General features: G+C 43.3%; 1 protein-coding gene across 1 annotated transcript in view; it reads left to right on the top strand.

Annotated features, from left to right (window-relative positions):
- The first annotated feature begins 1092 nt into the window (after window positions 1-1092).
- The window catches only part of SLC15A2 (solute carrier family 15 member 2), a 124299-nt gene continuing 102457 nt past the window's right edge, over window positions 1093-22934 (top strand). The window contains 1 exon segment of the mRNA XM_032216114.1: window positions 1093-1236. Coding sequence (XP_032072005.1) covers window positions 1117-1236 — 120 coding nt within the window. The 5' untranslated portion in view covers window positions 1093-1116.

Here is a 22934-nt window from a genome sequence, read left to right as displayed (position 1 = left end):
GGCTCCTCCAGCAGAAGTAGCAGAGTCGCATCGAGCGCTGCTCTGCCTTCCTCTGCGCTCTTCCCGCCCGGACGCCCAAAGCCTCCTAGCCTGCCCGGCCCGGGGCGAGTCAGCTGCAGTGCAGTGGGCGGCGATCCCACCACCATCCGCCCGCTCACTTGCCCTGCCCGTCCCTTACTCTGAGTTTGGAGAAGAAGCGGCGGCCCCAGGTGGCTCTTTTCATGGAGGCTTTTCCACGGCTTGTCCGGAAGTGGGGCTGGAAAGGCGAGCTTGCTCCCCCGCCCATCCACCCACTCACTCGCTACGCTACACCGCCTATGCGAGCAGCAGCAGATGGACGGGGGAGCGAGTCGAAGAAGGCGCCAAAATTAAGCAGGATCTTTTGGGAATGGCCCAGGACGCGGGAAAAATTATGAGAAGGCATGCCTGTCCCGCCAAATGTGGGACGTCTGGTCACCCTAGAGAAGGCGTGCCTGTCCCGCCAAATGCGGGATGTCTGGTCACCCTATCTTATATTTGTCCCTTGTTTCTGCTTGTCTCTTGATCTGGACAAGATTTCTCAAATGTGAATAGGTGATAATGTTTGCAAATAACAGTAGATAGTGTCTTATTTAGAAACAGGAATAGGAGATAGTACATTTGGACAGAAAGAAGTTTCTTTTTCTGTCACGTGGACTTACTAAATGTCTGCTTCCCAGCAGGTGATTCTTGGAGTGATGCAGTGATTCATTCATTCAAGCTGAAGCAATTTGGACAATTTAAACCAAGTAGTGAGCTAGGCCTAATTAAGCTACCCAGATGTAAACCCATCCCTATTTAAACACTACAACCACTGTAACTAATGCATTTTTAAAGTGCCTTTCTTAGAAACAGCATTTAAAAAAGCTTTGATCAATAGACTACTCTTAAATCTAAATGGTAACTCTCTAGGCTTTTTCAGAAATTGCTAGAGAAGCTAAGAATAAATAACTTCAGTTAATCGTATGGTTAAATACTCTAGCTGAGGAAAGGACAGTTGAATGGAATGAGCACACACGCATCCAGAGGTTGCATGTGGGTTTTTTTTAGGTCACTAGAAGTAAAATATTAACAAGTCTTGGAACAGAGACAGTCAGGATGTCTAAGAGAAAAATCTTATTTTGGAAGCCCCCACAGCTGGATTTGCAAGGTGCAAAGGAAATTATAGAAATGTCCGAGAAGGAAAGCAGAGCAAAGAAAGGAAAGCAGAAGAAAGAGGTGAGTACCAGTAATTTGGATCCATTATCCTCACCACTGTCTGTTCTATCTATAATCTGATGTGTGTCTTTTTTTTAAACAAAGGACTGTATTTGAGGAACACTGAATCCTTTCCTGGCATGTGATCCAATCATGGACTCCTTAGAAAAATAAATAAAAGCACACAGGTCTCCAGACCACTGCGGTCTTCCAAGCCTCATTTGTGCATGTTAAGTGTTTGTACGGGTGAGAAAATGGCTGAGATGAATTTTTCAGGAGACAGAAAAGGACTTTAAAGGAGGTAGAGAAACAGATAAAATGTTTCTGGGCAGACCCACAACTTGAGTAAAGAAGGAAAGGATATTGGCAACAGCCACTGAGATTTTCTTTCCACCATCTGATAATTTTGTGGCACTAATTGAGGGCACATTGAGCATTGTACATTTGACTGCATAACTTTTTCTGTGTTGAGAGTCACATTGGCTTTGGATTCTACTCTGACAGCCAGACCTCCAAAATTAGTTAGTGAGTCTAGGACTAAAAGTAAACTTGATTTCATTTTATTTATACCTTATGCCTAATTGACCTTAAATAAAATTAACATACAATTATTCTCTTGTAACATTGAATAATATGCTCCTCCTTATCCCATTAAACATGAGAGCATGGTAATCTAAATTTGAAAGTCTTTGAGGACTGCATCTAATGTCTGGGGGTGGGTGGGTGTTGGCTGTCTATCTCTGCCTCACAGCCATCCAATGCCCAGCTAGATTTTAGTATTTAAATTATTTCCTTTTCCCTTAGTTCCTTATTATTATTACTATAATTCCTCATCTCTTTGCTTGTTAAATAAATCCTAATGTTTGTACTTCATATTGTCTTGCGTGCTTTCTCTCATCAGTTTTTAAAGGAGCTGGAGCAATGTGTGTTATTTTGGGCACAAAAGTCCCTTCCTATTATTGTGAAATTGCAACAGGTAGCTGGCAGGAAGAGTTACATAAATATTTCTTATTTTTACTTCTGTGGTATAAATTAATATCTACAAAGTCTATGCTAACCTTTCAGTGCCTATAATTTTATCAAATAAGATTGCTCATTTCCTATACAGTAAAAGGGCTGAATGTAACACACATTCTTCATCTATGTAAGTGACTTTTACCACTGAAAATTAAAGTTTGCATATGATTATGGTCAAACTCTTATATCCACCATGAAGTATTGGATTATGTTATACGTGGATACAATGGAAATATAAAACACATTGCTTTGGATCAACAGGAAAAAAAAGAACTTTGAGTCAGTCATCTCATTTCGATTTTAAATGTCATAGTGATTTTTGATGCAACCTGTTGGCTAGATGTGACATTTTAGCTGAGTTCTGTATTCCTGAGGTTATTTTAAGATTCTATTTAATTTTATACTCCAATTAAATATTTTTAGTCCCATTAATGGGCTTACTCCCATATAGGAGCTAATTATGAAATTTGTTTCTATCCTTTCAAAATGAGTTGCTGTTCAGTAATGTTTCCACATAAAAATGCTAACAATACTGTTTGTTTTTTTAAAAAAGGGGAATTAAAAAGGGAAAAGTTAGTTCAATATTGTTCAATTCTTCTGCTGCTGGGACTTCCTGGGAGGAGCCTACTGGTGGTGGCAGCAAAAAATCAGCTGCCTCCGAATTCCTGGCTACGTACCTGTTTAGAGGATCTTCCATCTGACGTCTTATCAGGTTTTCTTATCCTTCAGGCAAGAAGGAAAGAAGAAACTGTTTTGCTGGCAAATGCTCTTCGATTTTTGCAGCTTTTGTGCTTGCAAGGAAAGGGGGGCTAGCCCAAGGCAGAACGGCTGTCCGTGCTGGGAACTTCAAACTGCCTTGTGCAGGACAAAGTAGGTCTCCCCCACTCTGCTCAAAGTTTTGTTTGATTTAACCTTATCACGAGCTGAATCCGTTTACTGCGTGGACAATAATTGTTTATCAACATTTTAGCTTCTTTTCTTTTTCTCCTCCGAAAAATTATTTACTCAGAGGCTTTTAAAATGGCGCCGAGCAGGCTGGTTTCTCCAGTAATAACGAACACTTTTTGCTAATCCTCACAAGAATTCAAAACAAAAGAGATTGCTTATCATATGTTTTGGTTTCACAATAGAAGAATTTTACTCCTTCATTAACCTTGCTTATCTGGAAGTTAAATGGTGATGAATCTGCTGAACGGTCTTGTTACAATGTTTACTCACTGAAAGTTTTGCCAAGCCTTAAACTTCAAATAAAAGCCTCTTTACTTAAAGCTGTATATTCAGGCAATAGAGTTTTATTAACTGCAGGCAGATAAATTTTGAAATGGCCTCAAAACCAAATATTAACTTGAAGTCGTCACCCTCTACTTCCAGGGGCACATTCTCAGTGCCTGGCACAAAGCTGCAGCCTCCGCTTCCTACGCCCCCTGCTGGGGATGTGTTAACGAAAGAATTTTTCCTGAGTAATCTAAGCGAGGCTCTTAATGCACAGACAATTAAAATGGAAGATAAATTTAGAGATAATAGAGAGGAGAGAAAAGAGGAAATAAAAGAAATGAAAGAAGAAATTAAAAGTGAAATAAAGGACTTAAACAGGAGCTGTATGAGAAATTGAGGCTAAGGTTGATAAAATTAGAGACGATATGCTGAGTCTTGTAACTGTATTAACAGAACATATTTCTGGAGTGGAAGATACTCTAGAGGTTCTTAATGATGCCAATGCTAACTTGACATTGAAAACAGAGGTGGTGGAACAAAAAGTGGAAAATGCTGAAAAAGAAATTATTATGATACAGTACCGACAAATGGAGTTCGCATTAAGAGTAAGGGGGCTGCGTGAGGAGAAACAGGAGAACCTGAAACAGATCCTATCGGAAGCTTTTGACCGCCTGATGGGAAGACCAGGGACCAACCAAGACTGGCAAATTGACAAAGCTTACCGCGTTAACTCCTGGCTGGCAAAGCAGAAGCAGCTTCCTCGAGACATCGTTATATATTTTACTACAAGAGAGCTTAGAAATATGGTACTGCAAGCGTCTTATAACACTAAGCTTCAAATTGGCGGTCAAGACCTGGCTGTTTTGAAAGAGATACCACCTCAAATGTTAAGAGCCAGGAGAGACTACGCTTTTTTGGTCGAAGAACTCAGAAATCGTCAGATACAGTATAGATGGGATGCACCATTCGGCATCATATTTACATTTGACAAGCAAAGGTACCGCCTCAACTCTGTATGGAAAGCCCGAGATTTTTATTATAATATATTGAAGGCCGGACACCCTGCACCATCTGGACCTAGAGAAAGACCACAAGAAGGACAGGATAGACAGCAAACTACACAACCACCAGACAAGATGGAGCATCTCTCTTCTCTAGAAGTGCACGGTGCTATGGAACCAAGACCTAGCCGCATGACTACTAGACGTATGGAGAAACAAGCTAAAAAGCAACAGCATCAACAATCATCGGCTATCGATCAAGGAACTACAATAACAAATCTGGAAGCAGTGGGAGGAGCTAGACCTAAGGTTAAACAGGCCGTGCAGGAAGCTCTAAAAATGCTTCAACCAACCAAAGATGACAACTAAGATTTTAACATGGAATGTCAACGGACTGAACTCTCCACAGAAGAGGAAGAAAATATTTCATTATCTCAAACAGTTTAAGAACGATGTAATTTGTTTGCAAGAAACTCATATCAAGTCAACTGATCAAAAATATTTGATCAACTCAAAACTTGGTCAACATTTTGCAGCTTCTGCTATGGAAAAGAAGAATGGTATAGTTGTATACTTAAGAAAAGATATGAAAGCTGAATTAATAGAAGCAGATCCCTTCGGAAGATATATTGCTTTAGACTTAATCTTAGAAGGGAAAAAGACATTACTTTTGGGAATTTATGCTCCCAATCAACAGCAAGATAGATTCTATAGAAATCTTCATGCTAAATTAGTACAGTGGGACTATAGTTCCTGTATACTATTGGGTGACTGGAATGGAGTGATAGACACTAAGAGAGATAAGAAGATTTCCCGCCTAAATACCAAGATGCGAGCAAAGTTACCCAAATCTTTCTTTGACATTATGGATGATTTTGAATTGAGAGATATTTGGCGAGAAAGAAATGCAGAGGAATATGACTTCACTTTCTTCTCGGACAGGCATCAATCCCTCTCAAGGATTGATTTTATTCTAACCACTAATGATTGCTTTCTAGGGTCAAGAAAACAAAGATTGCAGCTAGGGTCCTTTCGGACCATAACCCAGTTTGGATGGAGTTGGGAAGGGTAGTGCAGGCAAGAAGGTCTTGGAGATTGAATGAAAACTTATTTAGATATGAAAAGTATATTAATGATTGTAAAAAATTACTATCTGAATATTTTGTTTTGAATATGAATAAGGGTACATCTATGGAATTTGTATGGGACGCAAGCAAAGCGTATATGAGAGGAGTTTTGATGAATATAAATAAAACACATAGAAATAAGCAAGGGTTAAACGAACAGAACTGGAAGAGGAAATTAAGAGAAAAGAGCTGGAGTTAACAATGAACCCAGACGATACAAAGGTTAAGGAAGCTATTAACATATTAAAATCTCAATTTGACATGTTGATCTCTGACCAGGTAGCTACTAATTTATTATATGCAAAACACAATACTTTTTGTAATGCAAACAAACCTGGCAGATGGTTAGCTTATCAGATTAGGAAAAAAAGGAAAACTCGAAATATATCTAAACTGATTTACAGAGGGAAGGAGGTGTTTCAACAGGAAGAGATTCAAAAGGCTTTCTGGGAATTTTTTACAGAACTGTATAAAGGGGATAAAATTAATGGTTTAGACATAGATAAATATTTAGACAAAGAGAAAATACCTTCAGTTAGAGAAGAACACAGGCAAAAATTGAATCAACCAATAACCTCGGGGGAAATCCTGCAGGTAATTAAGCAATTAAAGTCAGGGAAAGCACCAGGTACAGATGGCTTGACAGCGGTTTACTATAAAAACTTACAGTTAGAAATGGTAGAACCTCTTAGAGAATTATTTAATATGATTCAAACGGAAGGTAAAGTCCCTCCATCTTGGAAGACAGCGTTTATATCTTTGATACCCAAAGAAGATCAAGATACTACTCAACCCAAAAATTATAGACCTATTTCATTACTGAATGTAGATTATAAATTTTTACTAAAATATTAGCAAATAGGTTAATGTTGGTCACTCAACAATTGATACATACGGACCAAACAGGTTTTATACAAGGGAGACAGATGAAAAGTAATGTTAGATTAATTATTAATGCATTAGAATATTTGGGAAAGAACAACCAGATCCCTGCTGCGTTTATATTTTGGATGCTGAGAAGGCCTTTGATCGAGTTAACTGGCAATTTCTGTTGAAGATACTGCAAAAAATGCAGATAGGAGATAATTTTTTACAGTCAATTAAAGCAATATACCAACAGCAAACAGCACAAATCATAGTCAATGGAAGTTTAACAGACTCTTTTCAAATTGGAAAAGGTACAAGACAGGGCTGTCCTTTGTCCCCATTATTGTTTATTATAACTTTGGAAGTATTGTTGAATAAAATACGGGGCTTGGATGGTTTAAAAGGGATCAAGATTAGGCAGCAAGAATATAGAGTCCGCGCTTTTGCGGATGATTTGGTCATAATATTGGAACAACCGCAGGAATCCAGTATGGTTTTAATGAATACGATTAATCAATATGGTCAAGTGTCGGGCTTTAAAATAAACTTAGGAAAAACCAAAATATTAGCTATAAATATGAATATTAAACAAAAGGAAGAATTAGGAGTGATGCTAGGATGTGAGGTAGTTAAAAAAGTCAAATATCTTGGAGTTAACATTTTAACTTCAAATGGGAAATTATATAAGCATAATTATGAACCACTTTGGCATAGCATACAGACAGAGATGAAAAAATGGGAGAAATTGCACTTATCTTTGCTGGGTAGGATAGCGGCAGTGAAAATGAACATTTTACCAAAATTTTTATTTCTTTTCCAAATGTTACCTATACTTAAAAAAGATGCGAACCTTTTAGAATGGCAGAAGGGTATCAACAAATTTGTGTGGGCAGGAAAGAAGCCGAGGGTAAAGATGAAAATAATGCAAGATGTACGTGAGAGAGGAGGATTGAAACTACCTAATTTAAAACTATATTATGATGCAGTGGCATTATCTGTAATTAGTGATTGGATTCATTTAAACCAATGATAGAATATTGAATATTGAGGGACACGATCTGGTATTTGGTTGGCATGCTTACCTGTTATTCAACAAAAAATTGGATAAGAATTTTAAAAGTCATATTTTAAGAAATGCTTTATTGCGGGTTTGGAAGAAATACCAATATAAATTAAATGACAAGATACCCATGTGGGCAATTCCTAGACACGCAATTGAAAATATGAATACAGCACAAAAACAGGACAGAATTACTTACAGACAGCTTCTTACCTCGGAAAGGGGGGTATTACAATTAAAATCTTTAGAGGTATTAAAAGAGGAGAAGGTAGTTCAAACATGGTTCCAGTATGGGCAATTACAGGCTAGGTGGAAAATAGATCAAAAAATTGGTTTTATTCAAGTTGAGGATAATCTGTTTAAACAAATAAGAGATCAAAGCTTAATGCATATAAAGAGGATATATAATGTATTAATACAGATGGATTCGGAAACAGAATTAGTTAAAGATTGTATGATAAAATGGGCTCAAAATATTGAGGAACCAATAATGTTGGATACATGGGAAAGAATCTGGGTAAGAAATGTGAAATTTACACAAGCTCAAAATCTGAGAGAAAATTTTTACAAGATGTTCTATAGATGGCATTTAGATCCTAAAAAGCTGGCTTCTATGTATCCGAATGTACAGCCTAAATGTTGGAGGTGTGGTTCTCTCTATTATAACTGAAAAAAACCAAGCAGGTCCTTTAAAACACTGTAACCTTTATTCAGTAGCTGAAGGAGTGTAACAAAACTCGCAACAATGTATTAAATGAAAGCCGGCTAGGCGGCTGCAGGAACAGCTGAAACAATATAGCAATCAGCAAGGTTGTTGCTCTAACAAGACAGTTAACTGTTTAAACGGCTTGCCTTTTATACTGCAAGCACCTGGCTCGTGTTACAGCTCGCGCGGATGACAGCTCGGCAACTGACAGGCGCGTCTGATTGGCTAAGACGCGCCTGGCTGCTTCCGAGCTGTCATTCGTAACAGCGAGGACTTTCTTCAATACACAACACTTCTTCCCCCCCAGCTGTGCGCAAGCACGCGTAGTCTTTTAAATAAGCAGGGGAACGACGGATTCGCTCAGACTGCCTTAATTCTATTGCAGGCGGATCCTGGCAACGATGTCCTTGTGGTAATTGTGGAGGAATTGCATAACTAAAAGGTGAAGTGTGTGGATGAGACATGGTGGCAGATGATGCTGGAGGGGCATGAGGCTGGTAGTCTGCCTCTGAGGGGTTTGGGCTATGTATATAAGGATCTGGAACCCTTGGAATGGGAGGAGCATTTACACCGGCTAGATTTTGTTGAACTTGCAGTTGAAACCCTTGAACATCCGCTTGAGAAGCTACGGCTGCTGTCTTCCGTTTCCTCAATTGATCCAGGTGTCTTCGCCATGAGGATCCATCGGATAAGTCAACCCTATAGGAAACGGGTCCTGTTATTTGTGATATAACTGCTGGAACCCATCTCAAGTCCCCTCCATAATTTCTAGCCCAAACTAGATCCCCCAGTTGGAAAGAACGGGATGGGGTTGGAGGCCCCAGGTTGCCAGACTGAATTCCTGAATAGACGGGATGCAATCTATCCAGGGTGGTCCGCAGGCGCCTGCCATCAACATCTCCGCGGGGCTCTTCTGTGTCAGAGGGCAAGGTGTGGAATGCTGTGCCAATAAGTAAGCATCCACCCTAGCCTGCCAGTCACCACGGTTTAGCCGGCCCAAAGCCTCCTTGGCCGATCTAACCGCCCTTTCCGCTCGGCCATTGCTTGCCGGGTGGTAAGGGGCAACCAGCGCATGTCGTACCCCTAGTTCGGCCAGGAAAGTTTGAAAAGTTGTGGCTGTAAATTGCGGGCCGTTGTCAGACACCACTGTGTCTGGCAACCCATGGGTTGCGAACAACCGTCGCAAAGCTCGCACCGTGCTGTCAGATGTGGTGGAGTGCATTAGCAATACTTCCACCCATCGAGAGTACGCATCCACAACTATAAGGAAAACCTGCCCATGGAATGGACCAGCGAAATCAATATGTAACCTAGACCAAAGCCCTCGAGGCATCTCCCATTCCCGGGAGGGAGAGGAAGGAGGAGAAGGCCGGGACTGTTGGCATGTCTCACATTTGGCAACCCAGGCTTCAATGTCGGCATCTAACCCTGGCCACCAAACAAAACTGCGAGCAAGAGCTTTCATTCTACTGACCCCAGGATGACTTTCATGAAGGCGTTGCAAAATCTGTTGTTGCAGGACCGTTGGGATGACCACACGGTCGCCCCACAACAGGCAGCCGGAATGAATTGAAAGCTCTGCTTGTCTGTTTTTAAAATGTTTGAATTGAGGTGGTAATGTACCAGAAGGCCAACCTCTCAGGACCCAATTAAGAAGTTTTGCCAAAGTAGGGTCAGACCGAGAGTGGGCTGCTATGTCTGTAGCAGACAAAGGCAATTCTAGCTCTGCAATTGCCAAAACTGAAAGGCAAGGAACTGGTTTAACTTCCTTCAATGGAAGTGGGCAGCGACTCAGGGCATCTGCATGCCCTATCTGCTTGCCCGGACGGTATCGTAAGGCGTAGGAGTACGCCGCTAAGAATTCCGTCCATCGTGTCATTCTTGGGGATAGAATAGGAGGGGTCAGCTTATCACCTGCCAAAAGCCCAAGGAGTGGCTTATGGTCTGTAAACAAGGTGAAATGCCGCCCGTATAAGTAATCGTGGAATTTTTTAATTCCTGACACTGCAGCTAGAGCCTCCTTGTCAAGTTGGCTGTAATTCCTTTCTGCTGATGACAGTGTCCGGGAGTAAAAAGCTATGGGAGCTTCTGAACCATTGGGCAGGACATGGCTCAGAACGGCTCCCAAACCCACGGGCGAGGCATCACATGCTAGAGTCAGAGGCATCTTGTCACTGTATTGGACTAAGACTGCATCTGACGTCAGCAGGGATTTGACAGCTGCGAACGCTTGTGCTTCGCGGCTGCCCCATTGCCAAGGCGCTGATCGGTCCAGCAACCGATGCAGGGGCTCGGCCAGTGATGCCTTGTGTGGAATGAAAGGTGCATAAAAATTTAAAAGCCCCAGGAACGATTGTAGCTGCGCCTTGGAAGTTGGAGCAGGTGCGTCCCTGATAGCTGCCAATTTTGAAGGGGTAGGGTGAATTCCCTGGGCGTCAATTGTGAAGCCCAGAAATTCCACTTGGGGAACAGCAAAGAAACACTTGCTGCGTTTCAATTTAAGTCCCGCGCCCCTGAAACGGTCGAGGACTTTCCTTAGAACTTTGATGAGGTCTGATCGGCTGTTTGCAGCGATCAGGACGTCATCAAAATATGGTACCACTCCTGGAAGCCCATGGAGCAACCGCTCCATGAGACTCTGGAAAATCCCCGGGGCAACGGATACGCCAAATTGTAGGTGGCGACAACGGAAAGCCCCCCGGTGGGTGACGATGGTTTGGGCAGCCGCCGCATCATCATCCACAGGAAGCTGCTGGTAGGCTTGCGCCATATCCAGTTTGGCAAAAATACAACCCTGCCCCAGGGAATGGAGCAGATGTTGTACAACAGGGACTGGATATGGGTTTGCTTGCAAGGCGAGGTTGATGGTGGATTTGTAGTCGGCACAGACCCTAATGGAGCTGTCGGGCTTCACTGGAATGACAATTGGGGTCTCCCACGGTGAATGGTCGACTGGCTCCAGTATGCCTTGTGCCACGAGCTTGTCGAGCTCGGCTTCAACCTTGGGCCTTAAAGCAAAAGGCACCCTGCGGGCCTTCAGTCTGATGGGAGCAACCTGGGGATCCAAGTTGAGAGAGATAGGGTTACCCTTGTACCGGCCCAGTTGGCCATCAAAAATGTCAGCGTAATCTGACAAAACTAATGCCACATCAGCAGAAGTGTTTGTCATGGAATGAATTCCATGTATTGAGAGACCCAGTGGGCTGAACCAATCCAAACCTAGAATGGATGGCAAGGGCTTAAGCACAATTAAAACAGGCAAAGTTGTACAATGCTGCCCATAAGAAACTCTGACATTATAGGAACCAACAATAGAAATGCTAGACCCCTGATAGTCCTTTAAGATAGAGTCAGGAGGAGAAAGGTGACAGCGTTTAACATGGGGGCACAAAAGAGAAAATTTGTCCCAAGATAACAAGGATTTGGAAGCTCCAGAGTCTACTTCCATGTTGCAAGGTTGACCTTCGATCAATGGAGTGACAATTATCTTGTTCGTACCCTCTGAGGAAGAATTGATGGAGACATCAGGAAGCAGCAGGCCAGCTTGCTTGACGTTGAAGCAATTATCCTGTCGCTGAGCAGACGCGCGGGGCTGAGGACTTCTGTTTGAAGCAGCTGTCCCATAAGGAGGTGGAGGAGCAGACGATGCAGCTGTAGCAGGCTGAGCAGCTCTACAAACTTTGGCCAAATGTCCTTTTTTTCCGCAACGGCGGCACTCTGCAGCCTTAAAGGGGCAGGCAGCCCTGGCATGCGGACCACCGCAGCTAAAACAGGCATTTGAATTAGAAAGTGGACGGCTGATAGACTGCTGCTGACGCGGTTGCTGTCTGCGGGGCTGTGCCCCAATCCTGTCCACCTGTAAATTAAGTAAATAGTCTGGAAGAGGGGCAAGCTCATCAATTAAATGGTGATGTACGTTGGCTGTTGTAGTGGAGGAGGAACCAAGGCAGTGAGGCTTGACCCGTTGGTAAACTGCCAGCAACTGTCATCTGCGCGAGGTAACGTTCTATCTCGCTGGATGACGAATCTGCCAACTCCGCAGCGCGAGCCTCATCTATGGCATAAACTAACGTGACTTTAGGCTTGCCCAAAAGCCGGCGTCTGAGGAAAATGTCTTTTAATCCACAGACAAATTGTTCTGCAAGATTAGCCTCTAAGTCAGGAAAATCGCACTGTGCTGCAGCAACTCTTAAAGCTTGCAAAAACTGGTTGACATTCTCTGCAGGCTTTTGGACGCGCCTGCGGTAAGCAAAACGTCTTGCTATTTGGGAGGGGGTAGGGGCATAGTAAGCCTGAAGCCCATCTGTGAGCTCTTGCCAGGAGAGGTCATAAACCGCTCTTGGGGCGGCAAAAGACCTTGCGGTGGCAAACATTTCCGGACCGCAAGCTGTAAGAAAAAATCCGCACTTTCGCGCTTGAGAATAACCCTGGCGGTTATTTGCGATCAGAAAGCACTCAAACCTTTCCAGGAATGCTTCCCAAGTCTCACCTCCGACTCCAAAAGGTGCAAAAGTAGGCATACCAGCCATGACGGTGAGGAGAACTCTAAACAACTGAGAGACAGCTCGGCAACTGACAGGCGCGTCTGATTGGCTAAGACGTGCCTGGCTGCTTCCGAGCGGTCATTCGTAACAGCGAGGACTTTCTTCAATACACAACACTTCTTCCCCCCCAGCTGTGCGCAAGCACGCGTAGTCTTTAAATAAGCAGGGGAACGACGGATTCGCTCAGACTGCCTTAATTCTATTGCAGGCGGATCCTGGCAACGATGTCCTTGTGGTAATTGTGGAGGAATTGCATAACTAAAAGGTGAAGTGTGTGGATGAGACATGGTGGCAGATGATGCTGGAGGGGCATGAGGCTGGTAGTCTGCCTCTGAGGGGTTTGGGCTATGTATATAAGGATCTGGAACCCTTGGAATGGGAGGAGCATTTACACCGGCTAGATTTTGTTGAACTTGCAGTTGAAACCCTTGAACATCCGCTTGAGAAGCTACGGCTGCTGTCTTCCGTTTCCTCAATTGATCCAGGTGTCTTCGCCATGAGGATCCATCGGATAAGTCAACCTATAGGAAACGGGTCCTGTATTTGTGATATAACTGCTGGAACCCATCTCAAGTCCCCTCCATAATTTCTAGCCCAAACTAGATCCCCCAGTTGGAAAGAACGGGATGGGGTTGGAGGCGCGTCTGATTGGCTAAGACGCGCCTGGCTGCTTCCGAGCTGTCATTCGTAACAGCGAGGACTTTCTTCAATACACAACACTCTCGATGCTACATATTATCATATATGGTGGACCTGCCAAAAGGTTAAGGCATTTTGGATAAAAATATGGTGGTCATGCAAAATGTTTTTAAAAGAAGGATAAAGTTTAGTCCTCAGTTATTTTACTAGGTATATGTACTGACTTTACAGTGGTAGAGACCAATTTGATTCTGCACCTGATAACTGCAGCAAGACTGTTGGTGGCGCAATATTGGAAGAAGGAAGACTTGCCTACAATCCAAGAATGGACATTGAAAGTAACAAACTTAGCTGAAATGGCTAAAATATCGGCATATCTCAAGATCATTCAAATGAGATATATAAACGAGACTGGAAAAAATGGATTGACTATATACAAAATAAATACGGGACTAAGAAATTCCAGTTAGCCTATGCTTAAGATCAGAAATGATTTAAACTGTTAAAAGTCAGTCAGTAAGAAGAAGCTAAGGTCAATCTAGAATGTCATTAATTCTTTATTTCTTTTTTCTCAATAGATTTTAGACTGTGTTAGTTAAAAATCCATACCGTGTACGGGTTCTGGGAAGTCGGGGGGGGGGAAAGGAGGAGGGGGGGTGGGGGGTGGAGGGAGGGAGGGGTACACACAACAAAAAAAATTGTACTTCAATGTTTTAATGATTGACAAATGATGACATATTTGTGTTTTTTTTTTTAAAGAAAAATAAAAAAGTTCTGTTCAATTCTTCTGCTGCTGGGCCATTTTAAATATACATTATTTAGCCAGGTTTCATTTCCTTTGGAATGCGATAACTGGTGGTTTATTAACACTCCATAATGTGCAAATGTAAATACAAAGTGTGCATTAAGCACTTTGCTCTGTATCAGACCTTCTACTGCAGGGGTGTCAAACTTGTGGCCTGCGGGCCGGATGCATCACGAGCAGGCCACACCCATGCCTGGTTTAGCGAAGGGGAAAAAGTCATGAAACGTCACGTGACTTTGCCGTGACGACGCAAGTTTGATGCCCCTGTTCTATTTGAAACAAGGGCCTTCCAGTAAGCTCCTTCCCTGTTTGTCTGCATAATTCTAAATTACTCTTCAAACATAGGCATTTGGATTTTCCAGGAATAGATGATGTCTAATTGGGTCACCCTCTGCTATTCAGCCATTAATAATTGCCACTGCATAAACAGAAGAAATATGTCAGCTTTAAATTTTGCAAAACCAATGTGACTATTTTAACAAAAGGTACACATTTGTTGCAGTAATACAGGAAATCATCCATAATGGTACAATACAAAATTTAAAGAAACCGTGTAACATTCTTTGTCTAAATTTTTAGAGCCTTCCTTGCTATTCATGGGGAGAAAAAAACTAACCCAATAATGTCATCAAGTAATCTAATTCATCAATCAAAATGTATTTACAGTAAAGTGACCAGATTTTAAAATTGGTTAAGTGGGACACCATTGACCGGGGGGAGGCGGTGAATTCTTGATTAAAAATTTTGCTGCCCGGTGCTGTGGCTGAGGTGAAGCTGCCAAAACTCCCGCTGGCACCCCCGCCCATGGCAGCGGCAATGCCGCCTCCCTCCCCCTCCACTCAGACACCTGAGCTGAGCACCGCGTTACCCCTGCCGCAGCCTCCTCCTCCTCTGCCGTGCTTTTGAGAAGCCATGGGGCCTTTTTTTTTCTGCTCACGCCACCTCCGCAACCTTCCTACTGGCTCCCGCGGCCTCATGGCTCCTCAAAAGCACGGTGGAGGAGGAGGAGGAAGCAGGGGTAATGCGGTGCCCAGCTCAGGTACTCCGAGTGGAGGGGGAGGCGCCGCTGTCACGGGCGGGGGTGCCAGCGGGAGCTTGGCGCCTTCACCTCAGCCGCAGCACCAGGTGGCAAAAATTTTAATCACTAACACCCCCCTCCCATTCCATTCCCAGGCAGAATAAGAGAGCTTGGCCAGTCATCAGAAGGCGTTTTGAGAAGGAGAAAAGCAGGCAAGGAAAACTTCTCAAGAAATTCCAGAAGTAGCTGCTTCTCCTCTGAGCTGGAGGGAGGGGAGGAGAAGGAAGGAAGGAAGGAGAGAAGGTGGAAGGAGGAAGAGAGGGAGAAAAGGAAGGAAGAAAGGAAGGAAAGATGGGAGGGAAGGAAAGAGAGGAGGGAGGTGAAAGGGAGGAAGGGGAAAGGGAGGAAGGGAAGAGAAGGGCACCTTTTATTGTCCTCATCTTGTAAAAGCCCTGCAGGCTGCGACCCCGGGCTCGGCTCCTTCCCCAGCCATGGCCCACCTGCTCTGACAGCCCCGCTTCCTTCCGAAGCAAAGCTCCCAGGCGTCGGCTGCCTCTTTGTCGGAAGATGAGGCAGAGCTGCCCTGATCAAAGCCGTTTCAAGCAGGGCAGGGGGAGCAGGACGGGGGAAGCCAGCGGGCTTGTTGCAATTGCCGTGGCGGGCTGCAATGCCCTACCTTGTGCAGGGACCTCTGCTCCAGGTGCGTACGTGCAAAGTGTGGGGCCCGAGCTGGGAGGGGCATCGCATCAGGGCCAAGAGCACTCAACCCACCTCCCAATCTGCACCCCCTCGGGGATGGAGCAGCCACAAAAACCAAAGTCACCCTTACTTTACAGTGCAAACCAAACACAATAAAGGAACTTGCAAATTGTTCAATACAATTTGAATACAATACAATACAATAACTATAAAAAGAATTTTAAAGTTGCAGCTAACCAGTGGTGGGTTCGAACAAGTCTGAACCGGTAGAGGTTAGTGGCCTGGGTTGCTGGAACTGGCAGCGACCAGACCTGCCATGCCCTGAACTGGTTCTCCAGTGCTATGGTGCACCATCTTGTTTTTTGCTTTGCACATGCGCAGAACAATTTTTATTGCACTGCACATGTGTGCGCCGTGGCACGGCATGGCCACAAGCAAACCAGCAGTAGTGACTGCCGGAACCCACCCCTGCAGCTAACAATAGCAAGGGGGAGAAGCCCAGACATTATCTTTCTTCTGGTTGATACCTTTCCAGAAACTTCTAGGAAAGTAACATCATTCTTATTGATAGATATAATTATTGGGAAATGTTAAGAGATGGGGGAAAAAATGGCCGAAAGCTGGTTTTTGGGTGGCAGGGGAGTGGAGGAAAGTCAGGTATATAATAGCAGATAGGATGAAATATACATTTGCCACAGATCTGCATCCAATATATATGTACAAGAAATGTAACTTGCCAGCAACTATAACTACTAAAATCACCTCTTCCACACTATTTATTAAAAGTACAGGAGTCCAGTTTAGTTTTATCTTCTAATGTCAACACAACATCTGCATAAGTGTAATTCTAGACACCAGATTTCACTGAAACTTTTCAAATTTAAAACCAGTATAATTGCCCTTTTCAACCTTTCAATAACCCAAAAATGTTCTAGTTTCTGTACTGAAGTCTAATATATGCTAATAATCTACTACTTGGAAACAATGTGCAAGTTCATTTATAAAATCGTGCCTTCCTTTGTGCAATCTAATTTACCATTGCACACATTACTGCAGTCAGTTATAGTAGATTAAATATAAAGCATAGAAACTGACCTCACATTTTTAAAACAAAAACATAATGTGCCACACTATGACATATAATATTAATAAAGCATACTAAGATAATTCTAGATAGGTGGAATGTTCATTGCTCACATTAAAAAGATCAGCATACAAATACTATAAATCTGAAAACAACATATAATACTACCTGTCTATTATGAAATCCCAAATGGGGCATAAATTTCTACCAAGATTGAGTGCCTTAATTGTGCTAAACAATAGACAATGTATAAATCAAGCAATGGCACAAATCTATGCCGCTGCTGGAAATGCCGAATTTTTAATCTAATAGGAGATATGAAATATAGAATTCAAATTCTGGGCCTAAAATTCCTTAGAAGCATGGGTGAAATTGAGCAGGTTCTGACAGGTTTCTGGAGCACAGGTAACAGAAATTTTGAGTAGTTCGGAGAACCGGTAGTGGAAATTTTGAGTAGTTCAGAGAACTGGCAAATGCCACCTCTGGCTGGTACCAGAGTGAGGTGGGAATGAAGATTTTGCAGTATCCTTCCCCTGGAGTAGGGTGACCAGACGTCCCGCGTTTGGTGGGACAGGCACGCCTTTTCATAAATTTTCCCGCGTCCCACGCCGTTCTTAAAAAAAACACGCTTTTTTGGCGCTCGCAGCTCCCTCGCTCCCCCGCCTATCAGCTGCTAGCTCGCTGGGCTGGCTCATCATTCCGTTATATCCTACAAATTTAGCCAGCCCAGCCTGCCGCTCACTGATTGGATTGGCCTGGACTGCAGCCAATCAGTGAGATGGCTGGGATGGAAAATTTTCAACACGCTGCATGCTGAAAATTTTCCATCCCAACCAGCTCACTGATTGGCTGGACTCCGCTTAGCTGAGCACGCCTGCGCGAGTCTCCATTTTCATTTCATCTTTGGGGGGTTGCAGCTGTGCTTACTCACTGGTGAGTAATCATGTTATAGATTGGTACCGGTGGGAATCGGGAGGCGCTGGGGGGGGAGACAGCCCTCCTCTCCTCCTTCTCCCCCTTTGCGGAGTTCATTTCACCTACCTCGCGTCACAGCCAGCCCCTGTGCTGCGCTGCCACGGGCGGCAGAAGCTCTGGAACCGAGTGGAAGTTCTCTGCACGAGTGAAACAGCTGCGCCACTCGCGCATAGAACTTCCACTCGGTCACAGAACTCACGGAGCTTCTGCCGGCGTGGTGGCGCCTGTGCTGCACGGTTCCCAGCAACCACGCTGCGAGTCCGCGAGGCGTGGTCGTGTCCCGCCACCCTCCCCTGCGGTCTCCTGCGGCAGCGGCTGTTTCAGTCGTGCAGAGATCTTCACTCGGTCCGGGGCTTCTGCCGCCTGGAACAGAGTGGAAGTTTCTCTGCGCGAGTGTGAAACGGGCGCCCGCCGCGGCATCCATTTCAGTCACGCAGAGAACTTCCACTCCGCCCAGCAGAAGCCCCGGACCCGAGTGGAAGTTTTCTGCGCGAGGTGAAAGGGCGCCCTCCCGCCTCGATCTCCTGCCGCGGCGCCCGTTTCAGTCGTGCAGAGAAATTCCACTCCGTTCCGGGGCTGCCGCAGCCCGGCAGAAGCCCGAACCAAGTGGAAGTTCTCTGCACGAAGTGAAACGGCACGCCGCCGCCTGCTCTCCTGCCGCAGCGTCCGTTTCAGCTCGCTTCCCTCGTCCGGCTCGATTGCTGGAAGCAGAGTAACAAATGGGTGCGTCGCTCCGCCATCAGGCCCTGACAGCCACCCCAGCCGGTGGCTACCGGGCCTCGCTGGAGTCAATTGCAAAACGCGTTCAGCGCTCTGAGGGACTGAGGCATCTTGGGAAATGCAGTTTCCTATCAGAAAGAATTGAGTAGCTGCGAATTTGTAACAACAACAGAAGATAATAACTTGTGCTTCGCAGGTTACAAAAATCTCGTTTGATTTGCACACTGTTTTTTAAAAGTTAGATAAAGAAATTATGCTGTGAAAAGCGACTAGAAAGCCCCCTCCCCTTCCTGTGTGCGAGAAAGGGAAGGAGAGGAAGGAAGGAGGGAGGGGGGAAGGAAAGAAGAAGGGAGGGGGGGAGAGAAGATGGAAGGAGAAAGAGGATGGAAGGAGAAAGACTGGAAGGAGAAGGAGGAAGATGGAAGAAGAAAGGAAGAAAAAGAAGAAGGGAGGGAGAGAAAAGAGGGAAGGATAGATAGGAAGACAAAGAAGAAGGGAGGGAAAGAGCAGAAAGACAAAGAGGATGAAGTTGATAGGCAAGAGGAAGAGGAAGGAAGGAAAAAGGAAAAGAGGGAGAGTGGGAAAGAAGAAAAGATGGAACTAGAAAGGAAAGAAGGGAGGGAGGGAGGAAAGGGGAAGACAGGGAAAGAGCAGAAAGACAGAGAAGGTGAAGGTAGATAGGCAGAAGGAAGGAAGAAGGAAGAAATAGGAAAGGAAGGAAAGGAGGAAGGAACAGAAGCGAAAAGGAGAGAGAAATGGAAAGAGCAGAAAGACAGAGAAGGTAGATAGGCAAAAGAAATGAAGCTGAAAGAATGGAAGGAGGAAGAGAAAAGGAGGAAGGAGGAGTGTGTGAGGAAAGAAGAGAGGATGGAAGGAGAAGGAAGAAGAGAGGGGAAAGAGCAGGAAGACGGATAAGGTGAGGTAGATAAGCAAGAGGAATGAAAAGGAAGAAGTGAGGTGTCTTGAGGAGGGGGGAAAACATTAGTGACCAAAGTTACAATGGTATTGAAAAAATGTGACTGATGACCATTTTTCACACTTAGCGACCGTTGCGACCATTTTTCACACTTAGTGATCGTTTGCAGGCATCCTCATGGTCACGTGATCAAAATTTTGTTTGGCAACAGATTCGTATTATGCTGGTTTCAGTGTCCTGGGGTGACCTTTTGACAAAAAATCAAAAATTTAATCAAGCCCCCCCCCTAAGGTTTTTTTAACTTACGATCACAATTGAGCCAAATTTCTGTTGCTAAATGTGACAGTTGTTAAATGAGTTTTCCCCGATTTTACCACTCGTCTTGCCACAGTTGTTAAATGAATCACTGTAATTGTTGAGACAGTAACATGTTGTCTCTGGCTTCCCCATTGATTTTCTGGTCAGAAGGATTGCAAAAAAGGATCATATTACCGCAGGACACTGCTACTGCCATAAATATGAACCAGTTTTCAAGCATCTGAATTTTGTTCATGTGACCCTGGGAATGCTGCAATGGTCGTAAGTGTGAAAAATGTTATAAAGTCACTTTTTTCAGTGCCGTTGTAACTTTGAACACTGAACAAAAGGTTGTAAGTCAAGGACTTTTGTAAATAAATAGCACAGAATTATTACCAGAATTCAAGAGACTAGAAATTAAACTCCTATTCGAGTTGCAAGTATGAGTCCTAACATGATGCACGATTGTTCTTTTGACTTTTTTCAAAACTCAACATGGTAAAAAATCCCGACAGAAGTCATTGACCTGAAGGGATATTTTTTCCCCCTCTAGGACTATCTTCCATGTAGATTGAATTTGTCTTCTACAATTAAAGTGGTTGGAAAAAATATAATTTTAGCAAGGCTGAAGAAAAGGGACTCAACACATGTTTCTACTGAAAACGGTCCTGGCAATACCACATTCAGCATATTCATGGCATCAATAAGAATAAAATGCAGAATTTGGAATACGTCACCTCCATATTCTATAGGAGCATATTTGGACTCCACCAGCACTTTTGCCTTATAAATCTTAAATATGGCAAAGACATAGTATTCCCTCTACTGTGGAAACTGTTATTGTATTTTCTAGACACAATAACACAAGGGCTATTCAATGCTCCTTTTCCAATCAATGTTTGGAAGATTACCAAACATTCTAAGAACTTTAGTTATTCAATTGGATTCACATTTATAGGGATCTCCTTTATATTTTTTGATTTCCCACTCCCCACCAAAACCTTATTTTTTTAAAAAAGTAGTTTGCACTTAGATGTTCAACTTCTCAATAGATACTTAGCTTTTGCTGTGATCTTTTGTATTCATTGATGCTATGAAGAAGATAGCTACCATCATGAGTCCAGTAAAACACGAACCTGGGTCTGCTGACTAGCACAAAGCAAATAGTGATCTGGATCAATAAGCCATTTCTTTAAAAATTGAAGTTATAAATGAAAAATAAAATTACTACAGAGTAACCGAAAAACAGAGTTGGGAGGACATTGGAGGTCTTCTAGTGTAACCCTCTGCTCAAGTAGGAAGTCTACATCATTTCAGACAAATGATTGTCCAATCTCTTTCTAAAAACCTCCAGTGTTGGAGCATCCACAACTTCTGGAAGCAAGTCGTTTCACTGATTAATTGTTCTGACTGTCTGGAGATTTCTCCTTAATTCTACGTTGCTTCTCTCCTTGATTAGTTTCCATGAATTGCTTTTTGTCCTGCCTTCAAGTGCTTTGGAGAATAAGTTGACTCCCTCTTCTTTGTGGCAGATGCTCCTTCATTACCCATTTCTATATGGGGTGAATCTGAAAGAAGTCCTGTCAATGGGAGTGACTCTTAAGTAATGGTTTCATGGAACCAATGAATCACCAATAATATGGGACAGGTCAATGGAAACTAATTCAAGTTTCTTCCAAAATCTGAGGATCATAATGAAAGCTATTTTGAAATTAACAAATACTGCAAAGAGAATCCTAATACTATCCTTATTAAAAGAAAAATCTCTTTTAATAAGGTGATGCCTAACTGACAACCCGAAGTTGCTTAATCTGTCGCTCTCCCCAACTGTTTGTTCACTTGCTGAAATACATTCATTATCTACTCGATGTAGAAATGTGCAATAGGAATGTACAATTATGCTATAATTAGTTTTGGGTCTGTATTATGCTGGTTCATCTCGTCTCTTCTTTGTGTAAAATTGAATCATTAGTGCCTTTTATTGACTGATATAGGTCAGAGATGCTGCCAGGGCAGATGCATGCCAATTCATATGGCCTACTGATAGTTTGTGAGGTGGATGGAAGACAATATCTCAAAATCTATTTAAGCAATGGTACCGAAATGCCAATCAAGAAGCTCACCTGAACCAACCCCAGCATGTGCAGCCCGAATCCTCCACATAAATAGATCAGAAGTGTATCTCCACTTATATTAAAGTGTATTAAAGCTTGGCATTGGTCAAAAGCCTGAGCAAAAATCTGTCATTATTGTGGAATGGAGTTGGAGAAGATCTAAATTTCTGAAATTTCCTTTCTAGCGCTCAAGGATGTAATTTTAATAACTACACAAATATAACTCTAATAATCTTGGGACATGAGTACCACCAAAACAAATCTTGAACTCATCCTACATGCTACCTGAGCACGTAGTAGACAAGCTTGACATTTCATAACTGCCTGAGTGGGATAAATAGAAAGGTTATATGATGTACATATTGCTACAATTGTCTATCATTACTTTGCCCGCTCACTTGATGCCTGCCTAATCAGCAGTGTGTGCAGGAGGTTGCTGCTTTCATCAGCATGACAAACGCAATGCCAGGGCAATTTATGCCACTTTTGTAGACATGACTTTAGTTTGATTTCCTTGAATATAGAATAGAAACTTCTATGAGGGAATTTCTGTTGCTAAAAAGATGGGCTATTGCACAAGATAGGGCAGTGATGTTTGTTCCTTTTTTGGGAGGACTTCTGTGTTGGTAGAAAGGAAGAGAATTCTGGCCATGCCCAATCTGCTTTCAAAGACAGGGATAAAAACAAATGATATATGGAAGTTTTCAGGATATCAGCATTAGTATACTCATCCGTTATTCAATGCTTCCTGTAATCTTTCAATAGTTCTGCCCCAGACAAATTTCTAGAACCACAGCAAGGGTTTCTAGGCCCAAATGTTAAGAATGCTGCATTTAGTTTGTTGAAGAAAACTCTTGGGAGAAATCCTGGAATAGTATTTTTAAATCAAAAATCCCGAGTTTGGGTCCCATATTA

Source organism: Thamnophis elegans, chromosome 1 (assembly GCF_009769535.1).
Source record: "Thamnophis elegans isolate rThaEle1 chromosome 1, rThaEle1.pri, whole genome shotgun sequence".
Classification (NCBI taxonomy): Eukaryota; Metazoa; Chordata; class Lepidosauria; order Squamata; family Colubridae; genus Thamnophis; species Thamnophis elegans.
The sequence above is the reverse complement of the archived record's forward strand: the minus strand, read 5'-3'. Positions and strand labels throughout refer to the sequence as shown.